Source organism: Phyllobates terribilis, unplaced genomic scaffold, assembly GCF_046119375.1.
Source record: "Phyllobates terribilis strain yellow unplaced genomic scaffold, ASM4611937v1 Scaffold_12__6_contigs__length_324123572, whole genome shotgun sequence".
In the NCBI taxonomy this organism is placed as follows: domain Eukaryota; kingdom Metazoa; phylum Chordata; class Amphibia; order Anura; family Dendrobatidae; genus Phyllobates; species Phyllobates terribilis.
The window spans coordinates 293,971,760-293,995,373 of record NW_027362772.1 but is presented as its reverse complement, the minus strand read 5'-3'; the positions used below and the strand labels follow the sequence as shown (position 1 = coordinate 293,995,373).

General features: G+C 51.4%; 1 protein-coding gene across 1 annotated transcript in view; it reads right to left on the bottom strand.

Annotated features, from left to right (window-relative positions):
* LOC141172729 (indolethylamine N-methyltransferase-like) overlaps positions 1–23,614 on the bottom strand; it is a 266,556-nt gene that overhangs the window by 9,852 nt on the left and 233,090 nt on the right. The window contains exon 2 of the mRNA XM_073657200.1: positions 1,270–1,477. Within this exon, the coding sequence (XP_073513301.1) occupies positions 1,270–1,477 (208 nt within the window). The remainder of the gene's footprint in view (positions 1–1,269; positions 1,478–23,614) is intronic.

Genomic DNA, 23,614 nt, shown 5'->3' with positions numbered 1-23,614 from the left:
CGGGAAAGCGCAGCACAGAACGGGAAATCCGGCGGTGAAGTCTTTTCACTGCCGGCTTCCCCGCCCGGGTCCTTCGCTCCTTGGTGCTGCGCTCCCCGCCCGGTCCTAATTTACGATTGGGATTGGAGGTGGCGAGGGGAGCGGAGGATCGGGGTGGGAGGCTGCGGGGAAGCAGTATGGGGCTGCGTGATTGTTTAAAAGCCGGCGGCTTTTTACCGCGCGCCGGCTTTTAAACAATCAGGAGAATTCTCCCACGCTGGGATGGCATTCTGATGACAAGCTGGATCGCAGCTGAGCGCTGCCATCCAGCTTGTCATCCTTCACAGACACTGCAGAGCGCAGGCATTATGGGAACTTCCGATTCCGGTATTCGATATTATAAAAGTATCGGAATTAAGTATCGGAATTCCGATACAGTGAATATCGGCCGATACCCGATATTTCAGTATCGGAATGCTCAACACTAGTCACAAGACTTTGACCAACAACCTAATTTCCTCAGTAAGAGCATTGATGATTGGTCACGGCTGAGTCTTCCAGCATGACAATGATCTGAAGCATACAGCCAGGGCAACTAAGGAGTGGCTCCATTAGAAGCAATTCAAGATCCTGGAGTGGCCTATCCAGTCTCCAGAGCTGAATCCAATAGAAAATCATTGGAGGGAGCTGAAAATCAATGTTGCCCAGTGACAGCCCCCAAGCCTGAAAGACCTTGGGAAGATCTGTATGAAGAAGTGGGCCAAAATCCCAAAACGAATTGCAAGCAAAGGTTTCTTTGCCAAATATTAAGTTATGTTTTTCTATTGTATCAAATACTTATTTCATGCAATAAAATGTAAATAAATTAATTATGCAACAATCATACAATGTGATTCTGTGTTTTTTTTAAAGATTCTGTCTCTCACAGGTGAAGTGTACCTACAATTAAAATTATAGACCTCTCCATTCTTTGTAGGTGGGAAAATATGCAAAATCGGCAATGTATCAAATTCTATTTTCCCCACTGTATTCCACTTCATGGCAAATCAGTGGAATATGTTTTCTATATTCATCAGAGCTGTGATTTGGATGCTCCTAATTTATATATCTAACTCAAATGTGATATGAGCTGAGCCTTACTTTACTACTGACATGTAAAATTTCATTTTGAACAGACTATCAATGTATTAAAATATAAACAAAAGATATATGATATTACACTAAGAACTGCTTTCATAGCTGTAAAAATAAGGTCAGAGAATTTTCCTAATTTTGGGACAAATATTTCACCTCTTTCCTGCTATATCTACATGAAGTTTTGTGGCGTGGCTCCAATCAAACGCTCCTGTACGTTCGTCCACCCATCTCTTCAGCTCCAAGATGCATCTGTCTCTGCTCTTCAGCACTATGATGTGCTTGAAAAACTCATAGGCTGCAAACAAATGATGAATCATTGGACCAGGACTGAGGTCAATTAAGATATCGCCTTTAATTTGACCTGCAGAAAAAAAGAGCCGGAATAATGAAACATACATAGAGGTGAAAAAGTCATAATAACAGTTACCGACCTCTTAATATCCTAGCCTCTCCATGAATGATGTCGTTTACCACTGAATCGGAAAATCAAAACTTTTAATGCATTGACTTTAACTCCTTCCTGCAAATTCATCATATATATCCACTGCACAGACCTAAGGCCGCTAATATGGGCGTCGTACATTTACTGCAGTCGCACGGGGCCGGCTCAGGATCTGTAATAAACAGCAGGATTCTTCATCATGTAAAATGTTATATGACGCAGAAGGGAGACTACTTGTCTAATGGGCCGGCATGGTGAAGTTCAATATTGAAGAGCTTTTTCTTAGAAATATTTTCTCATCTCAACAAGACAATATGGTAAATCTGCTTCCAATTTCCCTATTTTGCTATGGAATCCACCCAAAATGTTTCTTTTTACAGCGTTAAAGTCCTAGAGAAGAGAAAATTCTACACAAATCACAGGTAGGTACAAATTTTTCAAAAGTTACTGAATAGAGATGAGCGAGCACTAAAATGCTCGGGTGCTCGATGCTCGGGTCGAGCAAATTGGAATGTTCGAGTGCTCGGTCCGAGTAACGAGCCGAATATAACTTTATGGGAAACTCGAGCATTTTTCGGTCGGCTCCCCCCCGGCGGTCTGCAGAGGGCCTAAAAATTGCCCAAATTGATGGGAACAGTGCTCAAATGACATGTAAACAGCATGGGGAAGACCCCGGGAAGCATTTCTGACTCCCAGGTCACTGCTGTCAACAACGTGGTCAGAGTATTACACCACTTTTACGGACTCACAATAAAACATACAAAAACAAAACTATGATGTACAATACAAAGTTATATTGTGGTATCGTGTTATCCAGAAAAATCGATGTAAATACTTTTATGCCCAAAAATGACAAAAGTATTCTCTGAGTGATACCTTTATTGGCTAAAAACAAAACCAAAATGGATTTTCCTTGGAAATATGTTAAGGAACATCTTTTCCAGGGTAATGACTTGTATATAAGGTTAAATAAATATACAAAAATACTCCTCCACACCTTGGGCTATGTTCACACACAGCGTTTTTGATGCGCTTTTGCACTTTTGCATTGCTTTCAACCGCGACAAATGCATTCACCGGGAAATGTCATTTTAACATTTTACAACCTTATTTGGCCATGAGGTGTGTGACATGGGAACAGAATGGGGAAGACCCCTGGAAGCATCTCTGACTCCCAGGGCACTGCCTAAAGCTGTGGTCATCTCATCAGACGTGATCCTATATTATTGCGGTAATAATTGACATACTTGGCAACGTGACAAATCTTAAACTCCATTTACAATGGGCAAGGTGTGTGTCAAGGGACGGGGAAGTGGACATTATGGTGATGGTGAGGCCGTGGGCATGATGAAACTGTGCCTACTGAGGGAGCACAACAAACACCCACGTCATGTCGAACTACCTTCCTGTCCCAATTTCTAGAGGGCCGCGGAACACCAATATTGAAGCCAGAGAAGTGTGAAACGGTTGTTGGTTGGATAGCAGATAAAGTTTCCAGTCAGTTTGCAGTCAAAACCACCACCCTGTGTTCCACATGGTCCAGTCTCAGTAGATGTGAGTCTGGATCACATTATTATTATTACTTTATCACCATTCATTCCATGGCATGGTCTTGCAGCGGTATGGTGGAGCGAGGGTTACTGCAGGTTGTACGCATGTTGCAAGAGGTGGGACTTCACGTCCTTTTGAATGTTTCAGCAGTAGGCTAGAGTCAGAAATGGTGGGGTAGAGAGTTCCAGAGAAAGGGGGATGCATGGGAGAAAACTTGTATGCGATTGTGGGAAGAGGAGATAAGAGGGGAGAAGAGAAGGAGATCTTGTGAGGATTGGAGTTTGTATGCAGGTAAGTACTGGAAGCCTAGGTTACAGATGTATAGAGAAGACAGGTTGTGGATAGCTTTGCATTCCAAGGTTAGGGTTTTGAACTGGAGTCTCTGGGTAATGGGGAGCCAGTGAAGGGATTGACAGAGAGGAGAGGCCAGGGAATAGCGAGGGGACAGGTGGATTAGTCGGGCAACAGAGATAGATTTGAGGAATGTGAAAGTGTTAGACGGAAGGCCACAGAGAAGGCGGTGCAGTCGTCAAGAAGGGAGATGATGAGTGCGTGCACTAGTATTTTTGTAGATTCGTGTTTGAGGAATGTGCGGATACTGGAGATTTTTTTTAATTGGAGCCGGCATCTTCCTCACCCTGATCCTCCTTCCTCCCACCATTTTTAGTGCCCTGAGACAACTGATCCCACACCTGGACACTCCGAAGAGCTGTTTTGTTCATCTTTCCATTTATAGTTTCTGACCTCTTGCTCGGTCCACTCGGAAGTGGAAAGAGCTTGGATATGTGGTTTGAAGGAGAGATTAGAATCCAGGGTTACCCAAAGAGCTGTTCACTTTTCCATCGATAGATTCGGGCCTCTCGACCGGCCAGCTTCGATCAGGGCAGCAGAAGATCGCATGTAAAAATTTGAGAAGCCATGGTCACTCGAAGGTGACTGTGGGAAAGTGCAATTACTGTCGCAAGAGGTGGATAATGATGAGACACAATTAATAGAAAGTCAGGAGGAGGACCAGGGTGCGGAAGTGGAATATAGAGCGGTGGATGATGAAGTCACTGACCCAACCTGGCAAGGGGACATGCAGAGCAAGGAGAGCAGCACACAGGGGGAGGGAGGCGTAGCACCACAACAGGCAGAAATAAGCAGTGTGGTGGCCACAGACACAGGACGGGCATATGCTCCCTGGACACGAACACGCCGGAAGTTGCCAATACAACTGTTAGGTCTTCCCGAGTCTGGTTGTTTCTTAAAGACTCTGCCGATAACCCCAAAAAGGCCATTTGCACCACCTGCCAGGCCAGCATCAGCAAGAGCACTAAATCTACCAGCCTGACCACCACCAGCATGATCAGGCACATAACAGCAAAGCACCTGACTAGCTGGGCCGAACACCAAGGTCCAAAAACAGTGTGTGCGGGTAACACTACTGCCTCTTCCGCTATTGTGCGTGCACGTCAATCCCCTGTTCATGGTGTATGCAAAAATGCCTCCTGCCCTGCACCTATCATTGCAACCATCACCGTCCACGTCCTTGTCCCTTTGCAGCATTCAGTTGTCCCTACCACAGTCCTTGGAATGCAAGCACAAGTATGCAGCCAGCCACTCACCTACCCACAGGCCTCAATACTAAACTGCCACATTTCCGGATTGCTTGCTCTTGAAATGTTGCCTTTTTGGCTCGTGGAGGCGGAAGCTTTCCACAACCTCATGGCGGGGGCCGGGTGTGCATACTCGGTCCCCAGCCGCCACTATTTCTCCTGGTATCGTCTCCACCTTCCACAGGCGCAAGTCCCAGAACACTTAAGTGGGAAGGACCACCTAACCACAAACACGTGGACAAGTGAATGTGGCCAGGGATGGCACATCTCACGGACCCATGTCACTGGGTTAATATTGTGCTCGGTCTCTTAGACAACGACCAAATTGTTCATGATGGTTGGATCATCCATCTCCTTAGCTTTGTGTTCTTGGAATGCAAGTGCAAGTATGAAGCCAAAGACCCACCCACCCACAGGCCGCAATACTAAACTGCCACATTTCTGGACTGCTTGCTTGCACTTGAAATGTTGCCTTTTAGGCTCGTGGAGGCAGAAGCTTTCCACAACCTCATGGTGGTGGCGGCGGCCGGGTGTCCATAGTTGGTCCCCAACTGCCGCTATTTCTCCCGGTATCGTCTCCGCCTTCCACAAGGGCGAGTCCCAGACCATTACCTGTGCCCTCTCCAGTGCACTTAAGTGAGAAAGACTGCCTAATCACAAACACATGGACAAGTGAATATGCCCAAGGACAGTTCATCTCACTGATGCATTCCACTGGGTTAATATTGAGGAAGCCGGGACCCATTGGGACCCTGGGATGGAACGCGTCCAACCAACGCAGAGGATTGTGGGCCCTGAGTCAATCAGGGTTACCCCTACAAACTACAGCTCCTGCATCACCTCCTCCTTCTTCTCTTCAGCCTCCATCTCCATGTATACCCATGTCTGGATGTGAAAAGGTGCCTGGCAATAGACCCCTCCCCCCAAAAAAACACTGGATTTGACTTTATGTTCCGCTGCAATCATCTGGTGGTGTTGCGAAGTCTGGCCCAATCCAGCCCTTGTTCATTTTCATAAGAGTCAGTCTGTCAGCATTTTCAGTTCACAGGCGGATTTGCTTATCAGTTATAATACCCCCGGGGGTACTAAAAACCCCCTCTGACAAAATGCTAGCGGCAGGGCAGACCAGGACCTCCAAGGTGTAGAGAGCCAATTTATGCCACATGTCCAGCTTGGATACTTAATAGTTATAAGGCACAGAGGAATCACGGAGCACGTTGGCACGGTCGGCAAGGTACTCCTTCAGCATCTTCCAAAACTTTTCCCTCATTGTCAGAGTACCCCACGCATCAGTGCCTTGGCGCTGGGAGGGTCTGAGAAAACTGTCCCAGACCTATGACAGTGTTCCCCTCCCTCTGCTGCATTGTAATTGTGTCTCCTTCTACTGTACTCCTTGTTGTCCAAAAACTGACCACTTTCGGCAGGGTTTTAAGATGGAAATTTTTTTAATAATTCTTCAACAAGGGCCTTATGGTACTGCAGCATTTGGTATCTACATCGAAATTGTGTCTCCTTCGCCTGTATTCCTTGGTTGTCCAACAAACTGTGACCTCTGCCACCAGCATTTTTAGATGGGAATTTTTTTAATAATTCTTCAACAAGGGCTTTCTGGTACTGCAATCACTCCGCCATGGGAAGGAGAGATAGAAACTTCTCCTAGTAGCATGGGTCTAGAAGTGTGATCAACGAGTAATTAGTGTTGGCCAAAATGCGTATAATGCAAGGGTCATGGGAAAGGTAGCGGAACACAAAGTCAGCCATGTGTGCCACACTGCAAACAGCCAAGTCTTCCCTGTCCTGACCAAAAGGACAACTGTCCATGCTCTCCTCCTCCTAATCCTCCTCCTAATTAGTGTTGAGCCACCCCCGCAGTGTTCGGGTTCGGTTCGGTTCGTCGAACACCGGCATGTTCGCCGAACGGTTCATCGAACACCGTCGAACACCGTTAAAACCAATGGCAGGCAAACAAAAACACATAGAAACACATAGAAAACACATTCAAAGGTGTCCAAAAGCTGACAAACTGCTCAGAAGACACAACTATCACATAGGAAAGTGACAAGTACATATAGTCATGCGAAAAGAAAAGAGGTGGAGGAGTAAAAGGAGAAGAAGACACAGATATAGGCATGTCATGCCCTTCTAAAATCAAGAAAGGCTGGAGTAAAAATCTAAAATCAGCCTACCAACACCCAGACGTCGTGACAAGAAAATTAAAAAAATAAATATCTTTAGGTAGAATGGCGGTTCCATTCAGAACACTTTCCATACAAGACATAGTGGTATCCCCTTTGGGGGTTGTGCCAAAAACGGAACCCAATACATTCGGACTAATCCACCATTTGTCATATCCAAGGGGCAGGTCAGTAAATGACAACATCGACGTGGAACCAAGTACAGTAGTATATACTTTATGTCTTTTGACAAGGCAATTAGGCGGGTCAAGAAGTTGGGAAGGGGCACTTTAATGGCCAAAACAGACTGTTAAGGGGATGGTTGCAAACAACTTTATTAATAATGGAAAGCAACCGAACCCGGGGTCCGCGATGCAGCCTGGAAGACTGCGGCCGAACACCTTCCAGGTAAGAAGGTAAAACAACCAATTAATATATAAATCCCTCCAGTGTTACTGCACATCGGGACGGGAAAAGGGATTCGCACTATCTCCGTTAACTGCACGAGAGATGTGCGACAAACAATGTAGCCGTAGCCCTGTTAACTGCACAGAGGCTACGCAGTAGGCGCTAGGACGTGTGTGTGACTCACGCAGGCGTATACGTGCTCCCAGCCGGTGTGCTACCGGACTGCGGAGTAACTCTCCACGTGGCTAACAGGCGGTGCCCGGAAAAAGGAGTCCGCAGTCTGCTCAGGGTGTATAGCGACCCCCTAGTCGGAGCCAGACTGTCAAAAGGAACTACCTGCCTCCCTCCAGCTAAGACTGCCTATCCCCAGCTAAACCTGCCTGTCCAAAGCTAAAACAGCATGAGAGCACGTGGAGCTCAAACATACAAGCGTCCACACATGAACACAACCTTAGCTCAAAGATCAGAGCGCACCGCCATGTTTGTGGGCGGGTTATTTAAAGACTAAGCCCTGCCCACTGTCACATTATTGGTCGCGCTACTGATGACATCACCCGTGGCCAATCAGGCGGTGACAGGTCACCGGATCAGTTGACACCAAACCACCAATCACAGTCCGCCATGTCACGGGCATGCTCAGTGCAGTGCATCCTGGACTTAGGCTGCAGCAGCCCTTGTTCCCCTCCGCAACCTATGCTTAACACTACTAGGAACAAGGACCCAAGAAACAGCCTGTACTTCTCGTGCACTGGCTAGGCGTCGGGACTGACGGCGATACTAAGCAGCATCTGCCCTGGCTGGACCAGAATGAGAGACCACAGATGATTCTGACCAAATTTCAGGTCCAGCAACCGCACAACGCCTAACACAGACATTGAGGGGGCGTTCAGGTTACTTACTACCTGTGTCTCAGAATAGTGTCCGCCTATTGGGCTGCTTCTGGGAAGGAGCATACTATATAATATAGATCACTGTTTGCCCATGGGGTGCTCCATGTCCTGCTAACTATTTGAGGTGTTTAGTTGCTTCCCTGAATGGGTCGTCATGGACGTTTCTAAGGGGGCACATATTATCCATTACCTTGACGACTTCTTATGCCTGGGCCCAAAAGATTCGCCACAGTGTGAATACACGCGGTAGTCCACCTGTGAGAAGGAGAGAGCTGGAGGGAGAGCGGACACCACAGAGCCGAGGGGTTAGATGGAGAAAGGAAGAAGGAAAGAGGGCGAGGGAGGTAAAGGAATACGGTGGAAGGCTGACCTGAGCTCCCCCACGTTCCTGCTGGGTGGGGAACAGCCCTGGGAAGAAAAGCCACTTGCGCATCCCTTTGAGGTTATGGGCGGGCAGAGGGACTACGCTGGGGTGCAAAGCCGACACGGCCAGGCCGTTCCTGCCCGTGCGACCTCCGTGTCGCAGGGTTTGTGCCAGAGTCGCGGTGGACCCTGACGGCCAGCCCCCCTCTCCCAATACTGGTGCCTGTCCGCTGGTGGGTCGAGACCCCCTGCGGTGGAGGCAGGCTTAAGCTCTGTAATTTAAATTGGCTTTGTAATTTGAATGAGTACACTTTAAATCCTTTTACTAGGATCTATTGGAGGGCAAATCTGCTGCCAGCAGCCGCGGTAACAGGAAGTGGAAGAGGAGGAGCCTACCTGCCGTGTGCTGCTGTGTGTGGCATTTGCTGAGAGTGCTCCAGGGAAGAGAGGTTTGTTTTTCCATCTGGGACTTCTGTCTGACCAGGAAAGCAGCCTTGTCCTGGGATTGGCCTCCGGGGCTGGGCCCCTGGCTCCTGTCCCCCGGTCCAAGCCGGTGGGGGGTGGGAGGAATACTATCCCAGCTGGGATGACCAGGTCCGGAAAAGGAAAGAGGTCCAGCGTGAAAACCAGAGGGACCTCCGAGGCCACGGCCACAGCGTATCCTCCCCCCGGAGGTAGGCCGAGTACGAGCAGGGGTGCTGCAGCGGTGCTCCTTGATTGGGACACCAAGGTAGCAAAGGAGTCCACGGTCAGCTATGGCTCCCACATCCATGCGCACCTCTGCGAGTACGAGGATGCCTCTTGGAAGCTAAAGTCCCTCTGGGGGGAGTTGAGGGTAGCTCAGGAGAGGTCTGAAAGGGCCTCTAGCAGCAAAAAGCCTGACCTATCCGCCGCGGTCCGGAATATCAAGAAAACCATTCAGGAGGTGGAGAATCGGCGGTGTACCATCCTGGCCAGCAGCGGGCCATTCCGAGAAAATCTCGAGAATGATGACCGGTTCAGAGCCATGGCAGGTGGATCTCTGGAGGGGTCACGGAGCTCCAGCCAGGTGGTGGTGGTGGAGGATGAGGCGGAGGAAGAGGACTGTGAGGAGGAGGTCGTGCCCTACCCACCATCTGGTGGCCTGGTAAGTGATCTCCAGGCATCGCACAGCGGGATAGCCCCCGAGCAGATGGCTCTCACGTCTGATTTTAGCCCTTCAGAGGGTTGCGGGAGCGAGGGGGAGGATGAGGAGGGTGGTAGTAGCAGCAGTGAGGGGGGCTGCCTCGTCATGAAGCTGATCCGGCAGATTGAGTCCCCGGTACATTTTAATCAGCTGATGTTCGGGGATGAGATCTGCGAGGACGAGGCAACCGTGAGGGGGATGTAGAGGAAAGCAAAGAAGGCAAAGAAAAAAAAAACGTCATCTGTTGCACATAAATTTGTGTTTGTCCCCCTCTCTGGGGCCCCCCGGTCCCGTTGTGCTGCATCCGCTTCCAACCCCAGCTCAGACCCTGTTGTGGGTCCGCAACGAGGGAGCGGGGAGACTTTAGGCCATGGCACGCAGAGCGCAGCCTCTATTTGCAGTAATGAAGGCGGTGTGTCAGATGTGTCTGACAAAGAGCATGGCACGGAGGGCGGCCCGGCGGTGGGCAAAAACCAAGGTGGTGCTCAGGCTGGGTTCCCTGTGAGAGAGGGGGCTGGCCTGTCACCTGGTGTGCCTGCTGGCGTGTGGGGTGCGGCGAGCGTAACTGCCGCTGCTGTCAGCACTGCTGGCGGCACACCGGCAGCTGGGGCCGCATCTCCGGCGGCGTGTGCTGGGAAAGTGTCTGGGTCCCTCACTCACGGATCCGTTAAAAAGTCTGGATTGCTTTTGGGGACCCAGTCACCCGGTAAGGCATCTGGCAGGGTAAAAGGTGCGGGGCCGGAGTCTCTGGCAGAGCCGGTTCGTAAAAGGAAGGTAGTGGGGCCTGCTCCCCCGGCGGAGTCCGTGGCGAGGTCAGGGCCCCTGGCGCAGGGGCCCAGCAATTAGTCGGCGCTGGAGGCTCCGCCGCCGGTGGACGCTAAGGGGGAGTGGCCTAGCCTGCTGCCGGAGTTGCTGTGCCCAAGCTCTTTGTGGCCAAGGGAGTGATGGTGTGGGGTGCTGTGCCTCCGGGAATGGGTGCCGCTGGATCGGGGGCCCCCGAGAGTAGACCCGTCTCCGGGTCGGCTTTGGGGGTCCCGTCACGGCCGTTTTCGGGGTGTGTGGCCTCCCTGGTGTCCCCACCCATGTGGGAGTGGCCACGAAGGGCCGCACTGTGCTGCCGGGTGCAGGGGGCGTGGCTTCCCGGGTGGTTCCGCCCCATGGGAGTTTCCACGGCCAGGGGCGGGGCTTAGCACCGGCGCCGGTGGCTGCTCCTGGAGCAGCATAGACCGCAGCTGCGGCGAATACAAAAACACTGCAGCAGGGCTGGTTGGTGCAGGGGGAGGAGCTACGCATGGCTCTTTTCCTGCCTGTAAGACAAGAAGTTCCAGACACACTGGGAGCAGTAGTGCTGCACAACTTAAATCATGCAGTGTGGTGCTTGAAAGGCCAGCAGGACTAAGTGTGCAGAACCCCCTGGCAGGGAAGGCGCCACCAGTAGGTGGCAGTACCAGCACTAGTAATATGGACGGTGATGGGGAAACTGTACCCAGAAAGTGCACCCAGAAAAAGAAAAACCTTGACCCCAGTGCGCATGGGAGTGGGAGCGGGGCGAATGAGGTGACTGTAGATACAAATGGGGATGGTGTGGATATGGAAGTGGCAGTGGCTGAGGATGCAAATGGCGGTGTGTCTGCGGTTGGGTACGTGAACGAGTCTGCTGGTAGCGGGGAGCATGGGAAGGGGGCTGGTCCATCTGCCCCCCCGGCCGCGAGTCCCCGGAGTTTTGCGGGGGTAGTGGCCGGGGCCTCGGGGTCTTCTCGGGGATTTTCCTCACCTCTGGACCTCAGGGATGGTGACTTGCGACGCCGTTTCCTGGAGGCTCTCAAAAAGGGAGAACGGACGATCATGGTAGAGGGAAGAGAGGTGGACCTGGCCTTTTGGCTGGATAGGCATGGCCAGGCTGCCTTCTAAGATAAAAGGGAGGGTGAAACGGTATGGACCCTCCCGACAGCCGGGCAGGGGGTGGCCAGGAGGAATGTGGTCCATCTTCGGTGGAGGGGAAGTGAAGCGTGCCCGCCAAGAGCAAGGGTCGTGGAGCTCCTCCTGAAGATGGACTTCAGGGCGACTGACATCTTTGCCCTGATCCATCCTTTTGTTACCCCCATCTTTGAAATCAGTTTTGTTTGGCCGGAGGGCTTAGAGCTCTTCTGGTTGAATATTGAACTGGTGAAGGGGGAGCCCGGCTGGCGAGACTTTGCTGTGCAGGCAGTGTCTCGCCCAAATGGCGTAAAGAGGGTGACCGTTCTAACAAGTAACGAGACACTCTCTGGGATCGATATAATGAAGTGGCTTTCTCGCTATGGGGAAATCAAGGAGGTCCCAAAGAAGAACAGGGACGAGTTCGGCATTTGGTCAGGGGGCTGGACCTTCATGATGAGGTTGAAGGTTTCAGGTGGTACTGTCACTCACATCCCCTCCTCAGCTTTTCTGGGGAGGGACAGGATCCTGATCTTCTAATAGGGGCATCTGAAGGTCTGCCAGAGGTGCGGTGACCCCCGCCACTTCAGCGCGGGCTGCAAGGTGCAGAAATGTGCCTTGTGTGGCGGGCTAGGTCATCTGGCCGCGGTCTGTGGTGACATTAGGTGTCACCTGTGTGGTGATCGAGGTCACCCGTATAGCCGCTGCCCCCGTTCCTTTTCCAACACCATCTCTGGCCTGGCAGGGGAGAGCCGTGGGGGGGTTCCCGGCGGTGCATCTTCTGCTGGAACTGGAGGTGGGGGCGGGAGGGGAGCTGAGGGGTCCGTGAAGAAGGGCAAGGCGAATACATCTGCCCACCAGTGGCAACAGGTGGGGCGCCAAAGGTGTAGGGGGTATGATAAGCCTCAGGCGACTGGGGTGATGGCTGTCCCCTCCCCGGAGGTTGCAGCCGGAGCCTATGAGGCCCTGGGGGAGGAGGCGGTGAGCGAAGAGATCAGGAGGATGGAGAGGGAGCAGGCGGCTGCTTCCGATAACTCCTCCCAGTATGAAAGTCTGGATGAGGAGGTGGTGGAGCAGCCAAAAAAATCAGGTGACAAAAGTACCAGTAGTCGGAGGAAAAAGAACAGGAAAAGTGTAAAAAAAATCTAAAGGCCCCCCCCCGCCCGACCGCTACGGTGCCTACGGAAGGGCTTTCCGGCTCCCCTCTGATCCCCCTCTCCAATCGGTTCCAAGCCCTCGATGACTCTGCTGTGTCGGATGTCGGGGGTAAGGAGCCAGAGATAACATCTGAGGTGCCTTCAGAGGGCGGCGGGGTCCGTCCCCCGGGGGACTCGGTTGCCCCTGGGGGGGGACTGCCCCGGGGTCCAGAGGTGAGGAAACCTTTGCTGGGAAGGAGGTGTCCGATGCTGGAGGAGCAATAATGGACACCTCAGTATCTCTAAAGAGGAGGGGTGACTCGGGCTCCTCCTCAGACAGCGAGAGGGCGAAGGGGGGTATGGTGAAAAAGAAGGCCATCTAACTCAATCACCCATGATGGCAGAACCTACCCCGTTGACTCTGGCGTCGAATAATGTCACCAGTATAAAGTCAGATGCGGACAGATTTACGGCCTTTGATTTTTTCACCCGAGTTCAGGCTGACATTTTATTTTTGCAGGAGACCAGACTAGCGGACATGGGGGCCATTTATAAAGCAAAGAGGAAGTGGAGGTGTGGGCCCTCATACTGGTCTCTTGCGGCCGAGATGTATAGCGGGGTAGCGATCCTTTTTAAGGCCACTTCGGTGGAATGCAGACGGGTGATTGAGGCAGAAATGTGGAGGTGCTTGGTTCTTGACGTCTTCATGAGGGGACAGGAGCTCCGGCTCATAAATATCTATGGCCCGCAGTCTAAGTGGGACCGTAAAAGTCTCTTCATGAAGGTCAATCCCTATCTTTTTACGAGCCGGCAGGTAGTCTTCGGTGGGGATTTTAACACTATAACTAGATCCCCTGATAGGGGAGGCCCCGGAGACTGGCTGGCTTATGATAGCATAGCCCTGAATAGCATAGCAAGTGAAGCTCACCTGGTGGATGTCCACATCCGGCTCACCCCAGGTCACGGGGGTTTCACCTTTCATAGCGGTAGCAGTAGGTTTAGGATAGATAGGTTTTTTTAAAGGAGGAGGCCGTCTCTTCTGCAGTGTCCGCTGTTGAGGTGGAATTTTCCGACCACTGTTTAATTTTCTTTTCCTTGAATATTATAGAGACCCCCCGGATGGGGAGAGGCCTATGGAAGCTGAATTCGTCCCTGTTGGAAGAAGCGGATGTAAGACAATCCTTTTAGGAATTTCTTCAGAGCCAGGTACATCTCTTGGGTCTCTGTAGTACTAAGTCTGAGTGGTGGGAGATCTTCAAAATAAGGGTTGCAAGGATCTTCCATCAGCTCTCGAGCCTCAGGGGCCTGAACAGCTACCGCCTGTATCAGGATCTGGGGAGGAAACTCGAGCAGCTCGTCTCAACTGGAGGGGACCGCGAGGAAATCTCCAGGGTGAAGACCTTGCGCAAAGGGTGCCAGTATGATAGGCACACATCCTTGGTTTTTGAGAGGATTTCGGGAGGTACCACTCGCCCGACCCTTACAGGAACTGCAGGATGTCAGTGAATTGCAAAGTGGTAACGGGACTGATCGACAGTACAGGGTCCCTGAACAGATCCAAATCAGGGATCCTGGAGGTGGTCAGATCCTTCTACTCGCACCTCTTGGGGAGGAGGGAACCTGATGGGGATGAGATGTTGGCTTTCCTGGCTGAAACCATCCCCGAGCCAGGGGATGACCTCTCTCTTCATGTTTTGGCAGAAGCAATCAGGGAAGAGGAAGTGAGATGGGCGATTGATGGGCTTCGGCCAAAAAAGTCACCTGGTCCGGATGACTTAACATCCGAGTTTTACAAGACCTTTAGGGACTCTTTGGTCCCCCTCTTGACTGAGGTGTTTAATGAGTGTCTCTCCTCGGACACTCTGCCCAGTTCAATGAGGAAGTCAGCCTTGATTATTCTGTCAAAGGGTAAAGACTCGTCCCGTATTGAGAATTGGCGTCCCATAGCATTTCACAATACGGACTGAAAGGTTCTGGCAAATATGCTTTTTAAAAGGTTGGTGAAATTTGCACCCCGGCTCCTTTCAGGGGCCCAGCACTGCTCTGTTCTAGGCCGCAGTACATTTACAGTAGTGCTGTGCTCGGTGTCCAGGAGGCAGTGGAGCAGAGCAGGGCAGGTCACTGGAAGGGGTACTTGCTGTCCTTAGACCAGGCGAAAGCCTTTGACCGGGTTAACAATGAGTACCTCTGGTCCATCCTTCTGAGGTACGGTCTGCCTAGGAGGTTTGTTGATTGGTTGAGAGTGTTATACAATGGGGCAGAGACTTTTCCGCTTGTGAACGGTTGGGTTGGACACCCTTTTGAGGTGAATTCTGGTGTCCGCCAGGGCTGTCCTCTGAGCCCACTGTTATACGTGTTCGCGATCGATCCCCTTCTAAGGAGGTTGGAGCGTGGACCATTGGTGGGAGTCAGGATGGACAAGGCGGAGCCAGAGGCCACCTTGAGGGTAGTGGCATATGCCGATGATGTTTCCCTTTTTGTATCCTCGAGAGGGGAGGCAGATTGGGTCATGTCTGAGTTTGAGCCCTACTCGGTGGCATCCGGGTCCATGATCAACTCATAAGTGTGAGATTCTCTGGCTGGGAGGGGGAGATCCTAGTTTTGATCTCCCGGACACCATTCCAGGGCCTCAGGCCACAGCAAAAATTTTAGGCATCAGTTTCGGCCCGGGGGACTATCCCCAGCAAAATTGGGAGGGCAGACTTAAGATCGCCGCCCAGAAGGTGGATCAGTGGAAGGGTTGGTCCTTGACCCTGAGGGAAAGGGTTAGCCTGGCCAAGGGTTATTTTCTCCCTTTATTAATATATCTGGACAGCGTCTGCATCTTGCCAGAGCCTCTTTGGACACGGGTCTACAGCCTGTTCTTCCAAATATTATGGGGGAATAGGCTGAACCTAATCAAGAGGGAGGTCGCGTACAGCATAAGGAGACTAGGAGGGTTGGGTATGGTCAACCCAGTGGTGTTCCTAGTAAACACCTTTATTAAGGCAAACATCACCAACCTCTGGTTAGAGAGGGCTCCTCCATGGGTATTCTCCTGTAGGGGGTGGTTTCGGCCTTTCTTCCAGGAATGGGACACAGGAGGGCAGGTGAAGGACCTTCGAACACCTCATGGGCATCTTCCGGCTTATGCTACCCCGGTTCTGAGGGTGATCCGCCGGTGGGGTCTGGGAGTGTGGGAGATCAGGACCTTGTCAAGGAGGTTACTTGACAATAGGATCCTCTTGACCCACTTTCAGAAGCCCCTGGCGCTCAAGGATTGCCCGAGCCGGGATCTGGAGGTAGGGCTTGGGTTATTGCGCTCTAAGCGGATCCCCTTGAAGTTTTGGGACTTGGCTTGGCGCTGCCTCCATGGGAGGACAGTATGTGAGGGATAACCTGAAGTACAGGAACTCTGATGACCGGGATTGTCCCCGCAAGGAGTGTGGCGGCATGCTCGAGAGCATGGAGCACTTCCTGCTTCGGTATCCCTTTAATACAGAGGTCTACAGTAGGGTGGGTGCTTCCATTGGCTGTCCCAGGCTGGCAGGCCTTTCCTATGTGGAGTGGGCCTATGGGGCATTCAGGTCCCTTGGTGGCCGAGATCGGGGCACTGTTTTTTTAGTTAGCTTAGTGACTAGATTTTACACGTGGAACGCACAGTGCTTAGTGTCCACCCAGCAGAAAGCCCTCCCCCGGGAAGAGGTGATTAGGAACATCCTGGGTGACCTGGCAAAAGTGCGCTCGCTGGAGTAAGAGAGGCTGGGTGCAAGGAGGGCTTCCCTTCTATGGAGGGGGTTCTCATTTAATGTGCCCTAGGGAGAGTTAGGTTACGTGTGTCTGTGATAGGGTTAGTTTAGTCTCTTTCTATATTTTATTTATTTGTAGAGTCAGAGTGTTGTGTAGGGTCAGGGAGGGACAGAGAGGGACAGTCTTTAGGGATAGGTAGTTAGTATTAGGTTGGTAGTAAGGGTCAGTAAGGGACAGGTAGGGATAGGTAGGGAAAGATTGGTGTAACATACCTGGCGGCGTCCTTGCATAGTGGTCCATCTCCCACTGTGCAAGAGCGCGCACTTGATCTCCAATCCAGAATGCCTCTCTGGCTTCCCTCCATGCTGTCTGTTTGCTTCTGTGTGCTGCTGCTTAAGGGCGGAGCCCGATCACTTCCTGCTTCTTGTACCTGCTGTGGGCACACCCCTTGTGCGTCCTCAGCCTATTGCTGTCTGTCACCTGGTATTTAAACCAGCTGCTCCAATTAACCCATGCCTGAGCATTGTGTTTCATTCAGTGTGTGCTTTCACTCTGAAGGTGCCAGGTCCTATCCTGGAGGCTGTATTTCCAGGCCTGTCTGAACACGCTCCTAGCCTGTTCCTCCTGCCTTCTAGGGGCCGATTACCTAGACCCGCTCCTGTATCTTGTCTGTCCTGTCTGAACACGCTCCTTGCCTGTTCGTCCCGCCTCTCTGGGGGCCGTATTCCCAGACCCGATCCTGTATTCCGCTGCAGTGTCGGTCTCCTCCGTACACTCAGTTCCAGTCTGAACTCTCTCCTATCTTTTACCTGTTTTTTCTCTATGTCCGTTCCTTTCCTTTTTCTGCAGAGTCTGAACTCGTACCTAACTCCTGCTTGTTGTCTCTGTACTCCCGTTTGTGAGTTTGTGGTCCACTCGCTACTTCACTGCAAGTACCCTGTGGGTATCTGGCTCTGCCTTTCCCTTCCTGTCTGTTCCGTGTGAACAGAGCCCTGTCCCCCCCGCTCTGCCTTGCTCACTGCTCCGGCGGTTCTAGCCTGCTCTGCCTTGCTCACTGCTCCGGCAGCCTTGCTCCGCTCTGACCCTTTTGCTCGCTGCTCCGGCAGCCTTGCTCCGCTCTGACCCTTTTGCTCACTGCTCCGGCAGCCTTGCTCCGCTCTGACCCTTTTGCTCACTGCTCTGGCAGTCCCGCTCCGCTCTTATCCTTTTGCTCACTGCTCCGGCAGTCTTGCTCTACTCTTGCTCACTGCTCCAGGCGGCCTCGTCCTGCTCTACTCTTGCTCACCGCTCCAGGCGGCCTCGTCCTGCTCTACTCTTGCTCACCGCTCCAGGCGGCCTCGTCCAGCTCTACTCTTGCTCACCGCTCCAGGCGGCCTCGTCCTGCTCTACTCTTGCTCACCGCTCCAGGCGGTCTCGTCCTGCTCTGCCCTTGCTCACCGCTCCAGGCGGTCTCGTCCTGCTCTGCTCTTGCTCACCGCTCCAGGCGATCTCGTCCTGCTCTGCTCTTGCTCACCGCTCCAGGCGGTCTCGTCCTGCTCTGCTCTTGCTCACCGCTCCAGGCGGTCTCGTCCTGCTCTGCTCTTGCTCACCGTTCCAGGCGGTCTCGTCCTGCTCTGCTCTTGCTCACCGCTCCAGGCGGTCTCGTCCTGCTTTGCTCTTGCTCACCGCTCCAGGCGGTCTCGTCCTGCTCTGCTCTTGCTCACCGCTCCAGGCGGTCTCGTCCTGCTTTGCTCTTGCTCACCGCTCCAGGCGGTCTCGTCCTGCTCTGCTCTTGCTCACCGCTCCAGGCGGTCTCGTCCTGCTCTGCTCTTGCTCACCGCTCCAGGCGGTCTCGTCCTGCTCTGCTCTTGCTCACCGCTCCAGGCGGTCTCGTCCTGCTCTGCTCTTGCTCACCGCTCCAGGCGGTCTCGTCCTGCCCTGCTCTTGCTCACCGCTCCGGGCGATCTCGTCCTGCCCTGCTCTCGCTCACCTCTCTGGGCGGCCTCACTCTGCTGTGTTTGTCCGCCACATCTGTGGTTCTGTTCCAGAGTCCCAGTGTGTACTGGGTCCTATCCCGCCTGTGTTCCTACCTGCTAGTGCCTTCCTGTCTGCACTCTAGCCGTGCTTGCCTGTACCCCCCTGCCTGCATACCCGCCTGCCTGCATACCAGTCGTGCCTGCCTATTCCCACCAGTCTGTGTGCCAGCCTAACCAGTCTGTTCCTGTATTCCCCTGTGTGGGTCAACAGCTGTGTCCGGGGTCTGTCCTGGAGTAGCACCTGGTCCCTCTGCTCGGTTCCTCCTTGGTGCACTGGCATCGTATGCCGTCGTGCGACCCTGGTCGGATCGGGTGAATACCTAGTTACGCCCCTCCAGGCATCCACTCTCCGACACGGTCCAGTGGAATCACACGCACACGCCGCTCAGCCCGGGCGTGTGCATTACAATTGGTAGGGTGGTAGGGACAGGGTTTTCTTTTCTTTCATAGGGAGGGACAGGGTGTTGTGTGTCAGAATAGGGTGAAAGCCTCTCTAGTCTCCAGTTCCCTGGTGGTGGGCTGCTCCCCTCACATTGAAGGTTTTTGTTTTACGGTATCGGTAACCTAAATATAGGGCTTGCAAGCACTGAACTTGGGTCTGATTTTTGGGTCATGGTTTGGAAAAAAAATGGAAAAATCTTTAGATGTTATGTTGTCTTGTAAGTTTATGGTTAGTAGTTATATCGTTTTAATTGTCATATTGTTTTGTCTAGGTTGGGTGGGGGTTTTCAGGGAGGGAGGGGGGAGGGTTTTTTTGTAAAATGAGGAACATCCTGCAGGATGCGGGGAAAGGCGTGAAGGACCTTTTTGTGTAAAGTGAATTAAAGGCCACAGACTTTCGTGGGACCTTGGGTGTTAAAAAAATAATGGTGGGCGGAAAAAAAAGAAAGAAAAAGTTTTTCTGTGTGTTATAGGTAGTGTTGAGCCACCCCCGTAGTGTTCGAGTTCGGTTCGGTTCGTCGAACACCCGTGTGTTCGCCGAACTGTTCGTCGAACTGTTCGTCGAACACCTTCGAACACCGTTAAAACCAATGGCAGGCAAACAAAAACACATAGAAACACATAGAAAACACCTTCAAAGGTGTCCAAAAGCTGACAAACTGCTCAGAAGACATAACTAACACATGGAAAAGTGACAAATACATATAGTCATGCGAAAAGAAAAGAGGTGGAGGAGTAAAAGGAGGGGGAGACACAGATATAGGCATGTCATGCCCTTCTAAAATCCAAAAAGTGAGAAGCCGACACGACCAGTCCGTTCCTGCCCGTGCCACCTCCGTGTCGCCAGGTTTGTGCCAGAGCCGCGGTGGACCCTGACGGCCAGCCCCCCTCTCCCAATACTGGTGCTGCTGCAGTTAAAAAGCTTTAATAAGGATCGAGCACGGCTGTCCACCGCAAGGCATCCTACTGCCAGTCCCAGCCCCTATGCCTTGGGGTGCCTCCTGATGCTCTTCACTGAGTATCCCGTGGTCCCGAAGCATTTCCTTTGAAAAAATTAAGTGTCCAAACTACAGGTGGTGTAGCTTGCTTAACAGCCGGGATAATCCGCTGACTAGCAGACACTGCTACTAGGCACAAAGTATTTCCTGGGCTAGATGCAGTTAAAAATGTGTAATTAGATACTCTAGTTGGATGCTGAGAAAGCATTCCATAGAGTCTCCTGGCACGCCATATATTATTCTCTTAAAAAGCTTGGGGTAGGGGTCTAAGGGACCCTTTTATAGCCAAAATCACGGCCCTGTATCGCAATACGTCACCTAGGCTGAAGATAAATGGAACTGTAGCACCCTGAGGGCTCGGTTGCTACAGAGGTATTCCACCTCACCCAGAGGTGTGATATCTCACTCTCAGGTAAGGATGGAGTGTGGATCAGGACCCGACACCTGCATGCATTACACCACATTGCCGTTTGGCAGGGGGACCAATATGCCCCTGAGATGGGCAAGACAGTCCCTGTCCCTGGCTGGAGTGGGGGGAGGGAACACTGAGGAAGGGGATGACGGGCGAGTCGCCACCGCACGCCCGAGTCCACCTGCGTGGAGGGGTCAGGCCAAAGGGGGAGACCGGTCCCCAAAACTAGTGGAGGCGGGAAACGACCCTCAGCTAGAAACCAGAGGCTGTGACATTTTATGTGGCGCAGCCCCTCGCTACACCCGCTAGGAAGGCACCACATAGGGTCAGGGAAACTGGCGCCAAGTTTACCAAGAGGAGGCCCGAGGCAGCCGGACAGAAGGGTTGGTAAGAAAGGCCAGACAAAGGACACACAAAGGGGGTCCTGTGAAGCGCTCCAAAGTTATCTGGGAGTTGTCTGAGCCCCTCACCTGGTGAGCACAGTACGACGTGGGCAGCCGTTACCTGCAGAAGTGGTCTGGATAATAAGAACTGTGAGTAAAGGCCCTGGACTGCATCACTGACTTCGTGTCATTACTGCTGCTGCCCTGCACCATCACCCCCATCCTCCGCATACACTGCCCTGAGGCTATACTCCTCCCGTGGGGAGTTATGCTAAGCTCTGCTGCACCCACAACACCAGCCTCAGCGGTCTGCCCTGCAGCGGCGGTTCACTCTGACCGCAATCCACGGGTGGCGTAGACGGACATTTAAACATCAAAACCACATAAATAGTTCCGCCACTGGTTTAACCGCCCTGAGCCACGGAACCGGGTCACCGCCACGGAGACTACAACCACCAGCATCCACCAAAAGGGGTCTGGCTCCGGGAGTCCCAAGGCCCAGGGGGCGCGTCAGAACATTTTCATCACCTTTCATAATCACCAATGGGACAAAGCAGGGATGTCCTCTGTCCCCTCTCTTATACATCCTAGTGACGGAGCACCTGCTCTCATCAATTCGCCATAACCCCAATATTAGGTGGATTGAGGTGGGAGGCACCGAGTACAAGTGCTCTCTATTTGCTGATGATGTCCTAGTATATATCACTCAATCACATATATCCATCCCTGCTGTTATGGCTGAAATAGATCACTTTGTTACATGGTCAAATTTTAAAATCAATGCAGCGAAGTCTGAGGCCCTCGATGTCTCCCTCCCCAAATCCAAACAGGATTCCATCCAGTCCAACTTTCCCTTTGCCTGGCCCTCACAGGGTATCAAATACTTAGGAATTCCTATTCATAGAGACCTCTCCTGTCTATGTTATCTTAATTTTGGGCCCTTTATTGAACAACTCCATACAGACCACGGTTGGCAAGTTAGAACTGCAAGATTCACTACGTGAACCACTGGTGTTTTGTGGAAAAGCACATGTACACTGTGTTCCAAATTATTATGCAAAAAGTGTTTAGGAGTGATAAGGGAAGAATTTGTTTGTTTGTCAGTTAAACTCATTGATGGTGATGTGTGTCAGGGCTCTTTAAATCACTGTAAGCAATTGCAGACCCCTGTGCTAATTAGTTTGGCAGGTGTGTCCAATGAAAGGCAAGACTACTTAAGAAGGCTGTCCCACATTATTAAGCAGCCTACATTTTCTGCCAAAATGGGAAAGAAAAAGGATGTGTCGGCTGCTGAGAAGCAACAAATTGTGGAGTGTTTAGGTCAAGGCATGACTACAATCAATATTGTGCGATGATCAGGATGAAGTGTCTTGGCAATCAAGAAGTATGTAGCTGATTCACAGTACACACGTGTGCGTGCTGATAAGGGCAAATTGAGGACTCTTTCCTACAGGCAATTACATCAGGTTAAAAGAGCAGCGGCAAATAAGCCTTGTCATAGCAGCAGACAAGTTTTTGAAGCTGCTGGTGCCTCCAACGTCCCCCGAACAACAAGATGCAGGGTCCTTCAGAGGTTTGCAGCTGTGCGTACGCCATCCTGTTGACCTCCTCTATCCACTTCACACAAGCAGAAACGGCTCCAGTGGGCCAAACATTACATGAAGACTGATTTCAAAACTGTTTTGTTCACGGATGAGTGCCGTGCAACGCTCGATGGTCCAGATGGATGGAGTGGAGGATGGCTGGTTGATGGACAACCCACACAAACACGACTACAGCGCCAACAAGGAGGAGGTGGAGTAATGTTTTGGGCTGGAATCATGGGGAGAGAGATTGTCGGCCCCTTTAGGATCCATGAAGGGGTAAAGATGAACTCCATAATGTATGTGGAGTTTCTCAAACTGCACTTCCTGCCATGGTTCAAGAAGAAGAACCGTGTATTCCACAGCAAGATCATTTTTATGCATGATAATGCACCGTCTCATGCTGCACATAACACATCTGCATCTCTGGCTGATATGGGCATAAAAGGCGACAAACTTATGGTGTGACCCTCATGCTCCCCTGACCTCTACCCCATTCAGAACCTCTGGAGCATCATCAAAAGAAGTGTCTATGATGGCGGGAGGCAGTTCACATCAAAGCAACAGCTCTGGGAGGGTATTCTGTCCTCATGCAAAACAATTGAAGCAGAAACCATCCAAAACCTGACAAATTCAATGGACGAGAGAATTCAGAAGCTCCTTTCGAACAAGGGGTCCTATGTGCAAATGTAACATCACCTAGAATAAAGTTTTGAGTTGAAAACTGTTTGATTTCAGTTTCTAATAACCTGCTAATGCTTATAATTTCAAAAATGACCATTTTTTTGGTCTTTATTAAAATGAAAAGGTTGATCGAAGAGTGTGGGGGATCTAAGAGTGTGGCAACCCAGTAGTCAGGATTACTTCGAATTCTGACAATCTGAGGGTTATGTTGCAGGGAGTGCAGCATGAAGGCACTTATGTGTCTTGCCATTCTCGGAGCCCCAAAATTATTTTCCGGGCTAGATGCAGCTAAAAATTATTATTCATTTTAAATCTGGTGGATCTTAGTATAGATGGCCTAACAGAATCAGTAATGCACACTGCTACAAAGCCCAAATTATTTTCCAGCCAAGATACAGATAAACATGATTAGTAATTTTAAATCTGGTGGCGCTTAGTATAGATGGCCTAATAGAATCAGTGCTGCACACTGCTACAAAGCCCAAATTATTTTCCAGCCAAGATACAGATAAACATGATTAGTAATTTTAAATCTGGTGGAGCTTAGTATAGATGGCCTAATAGAATCAGTACTGCACACTGCTACAAAGCCCAAATTATTTTCGAGCC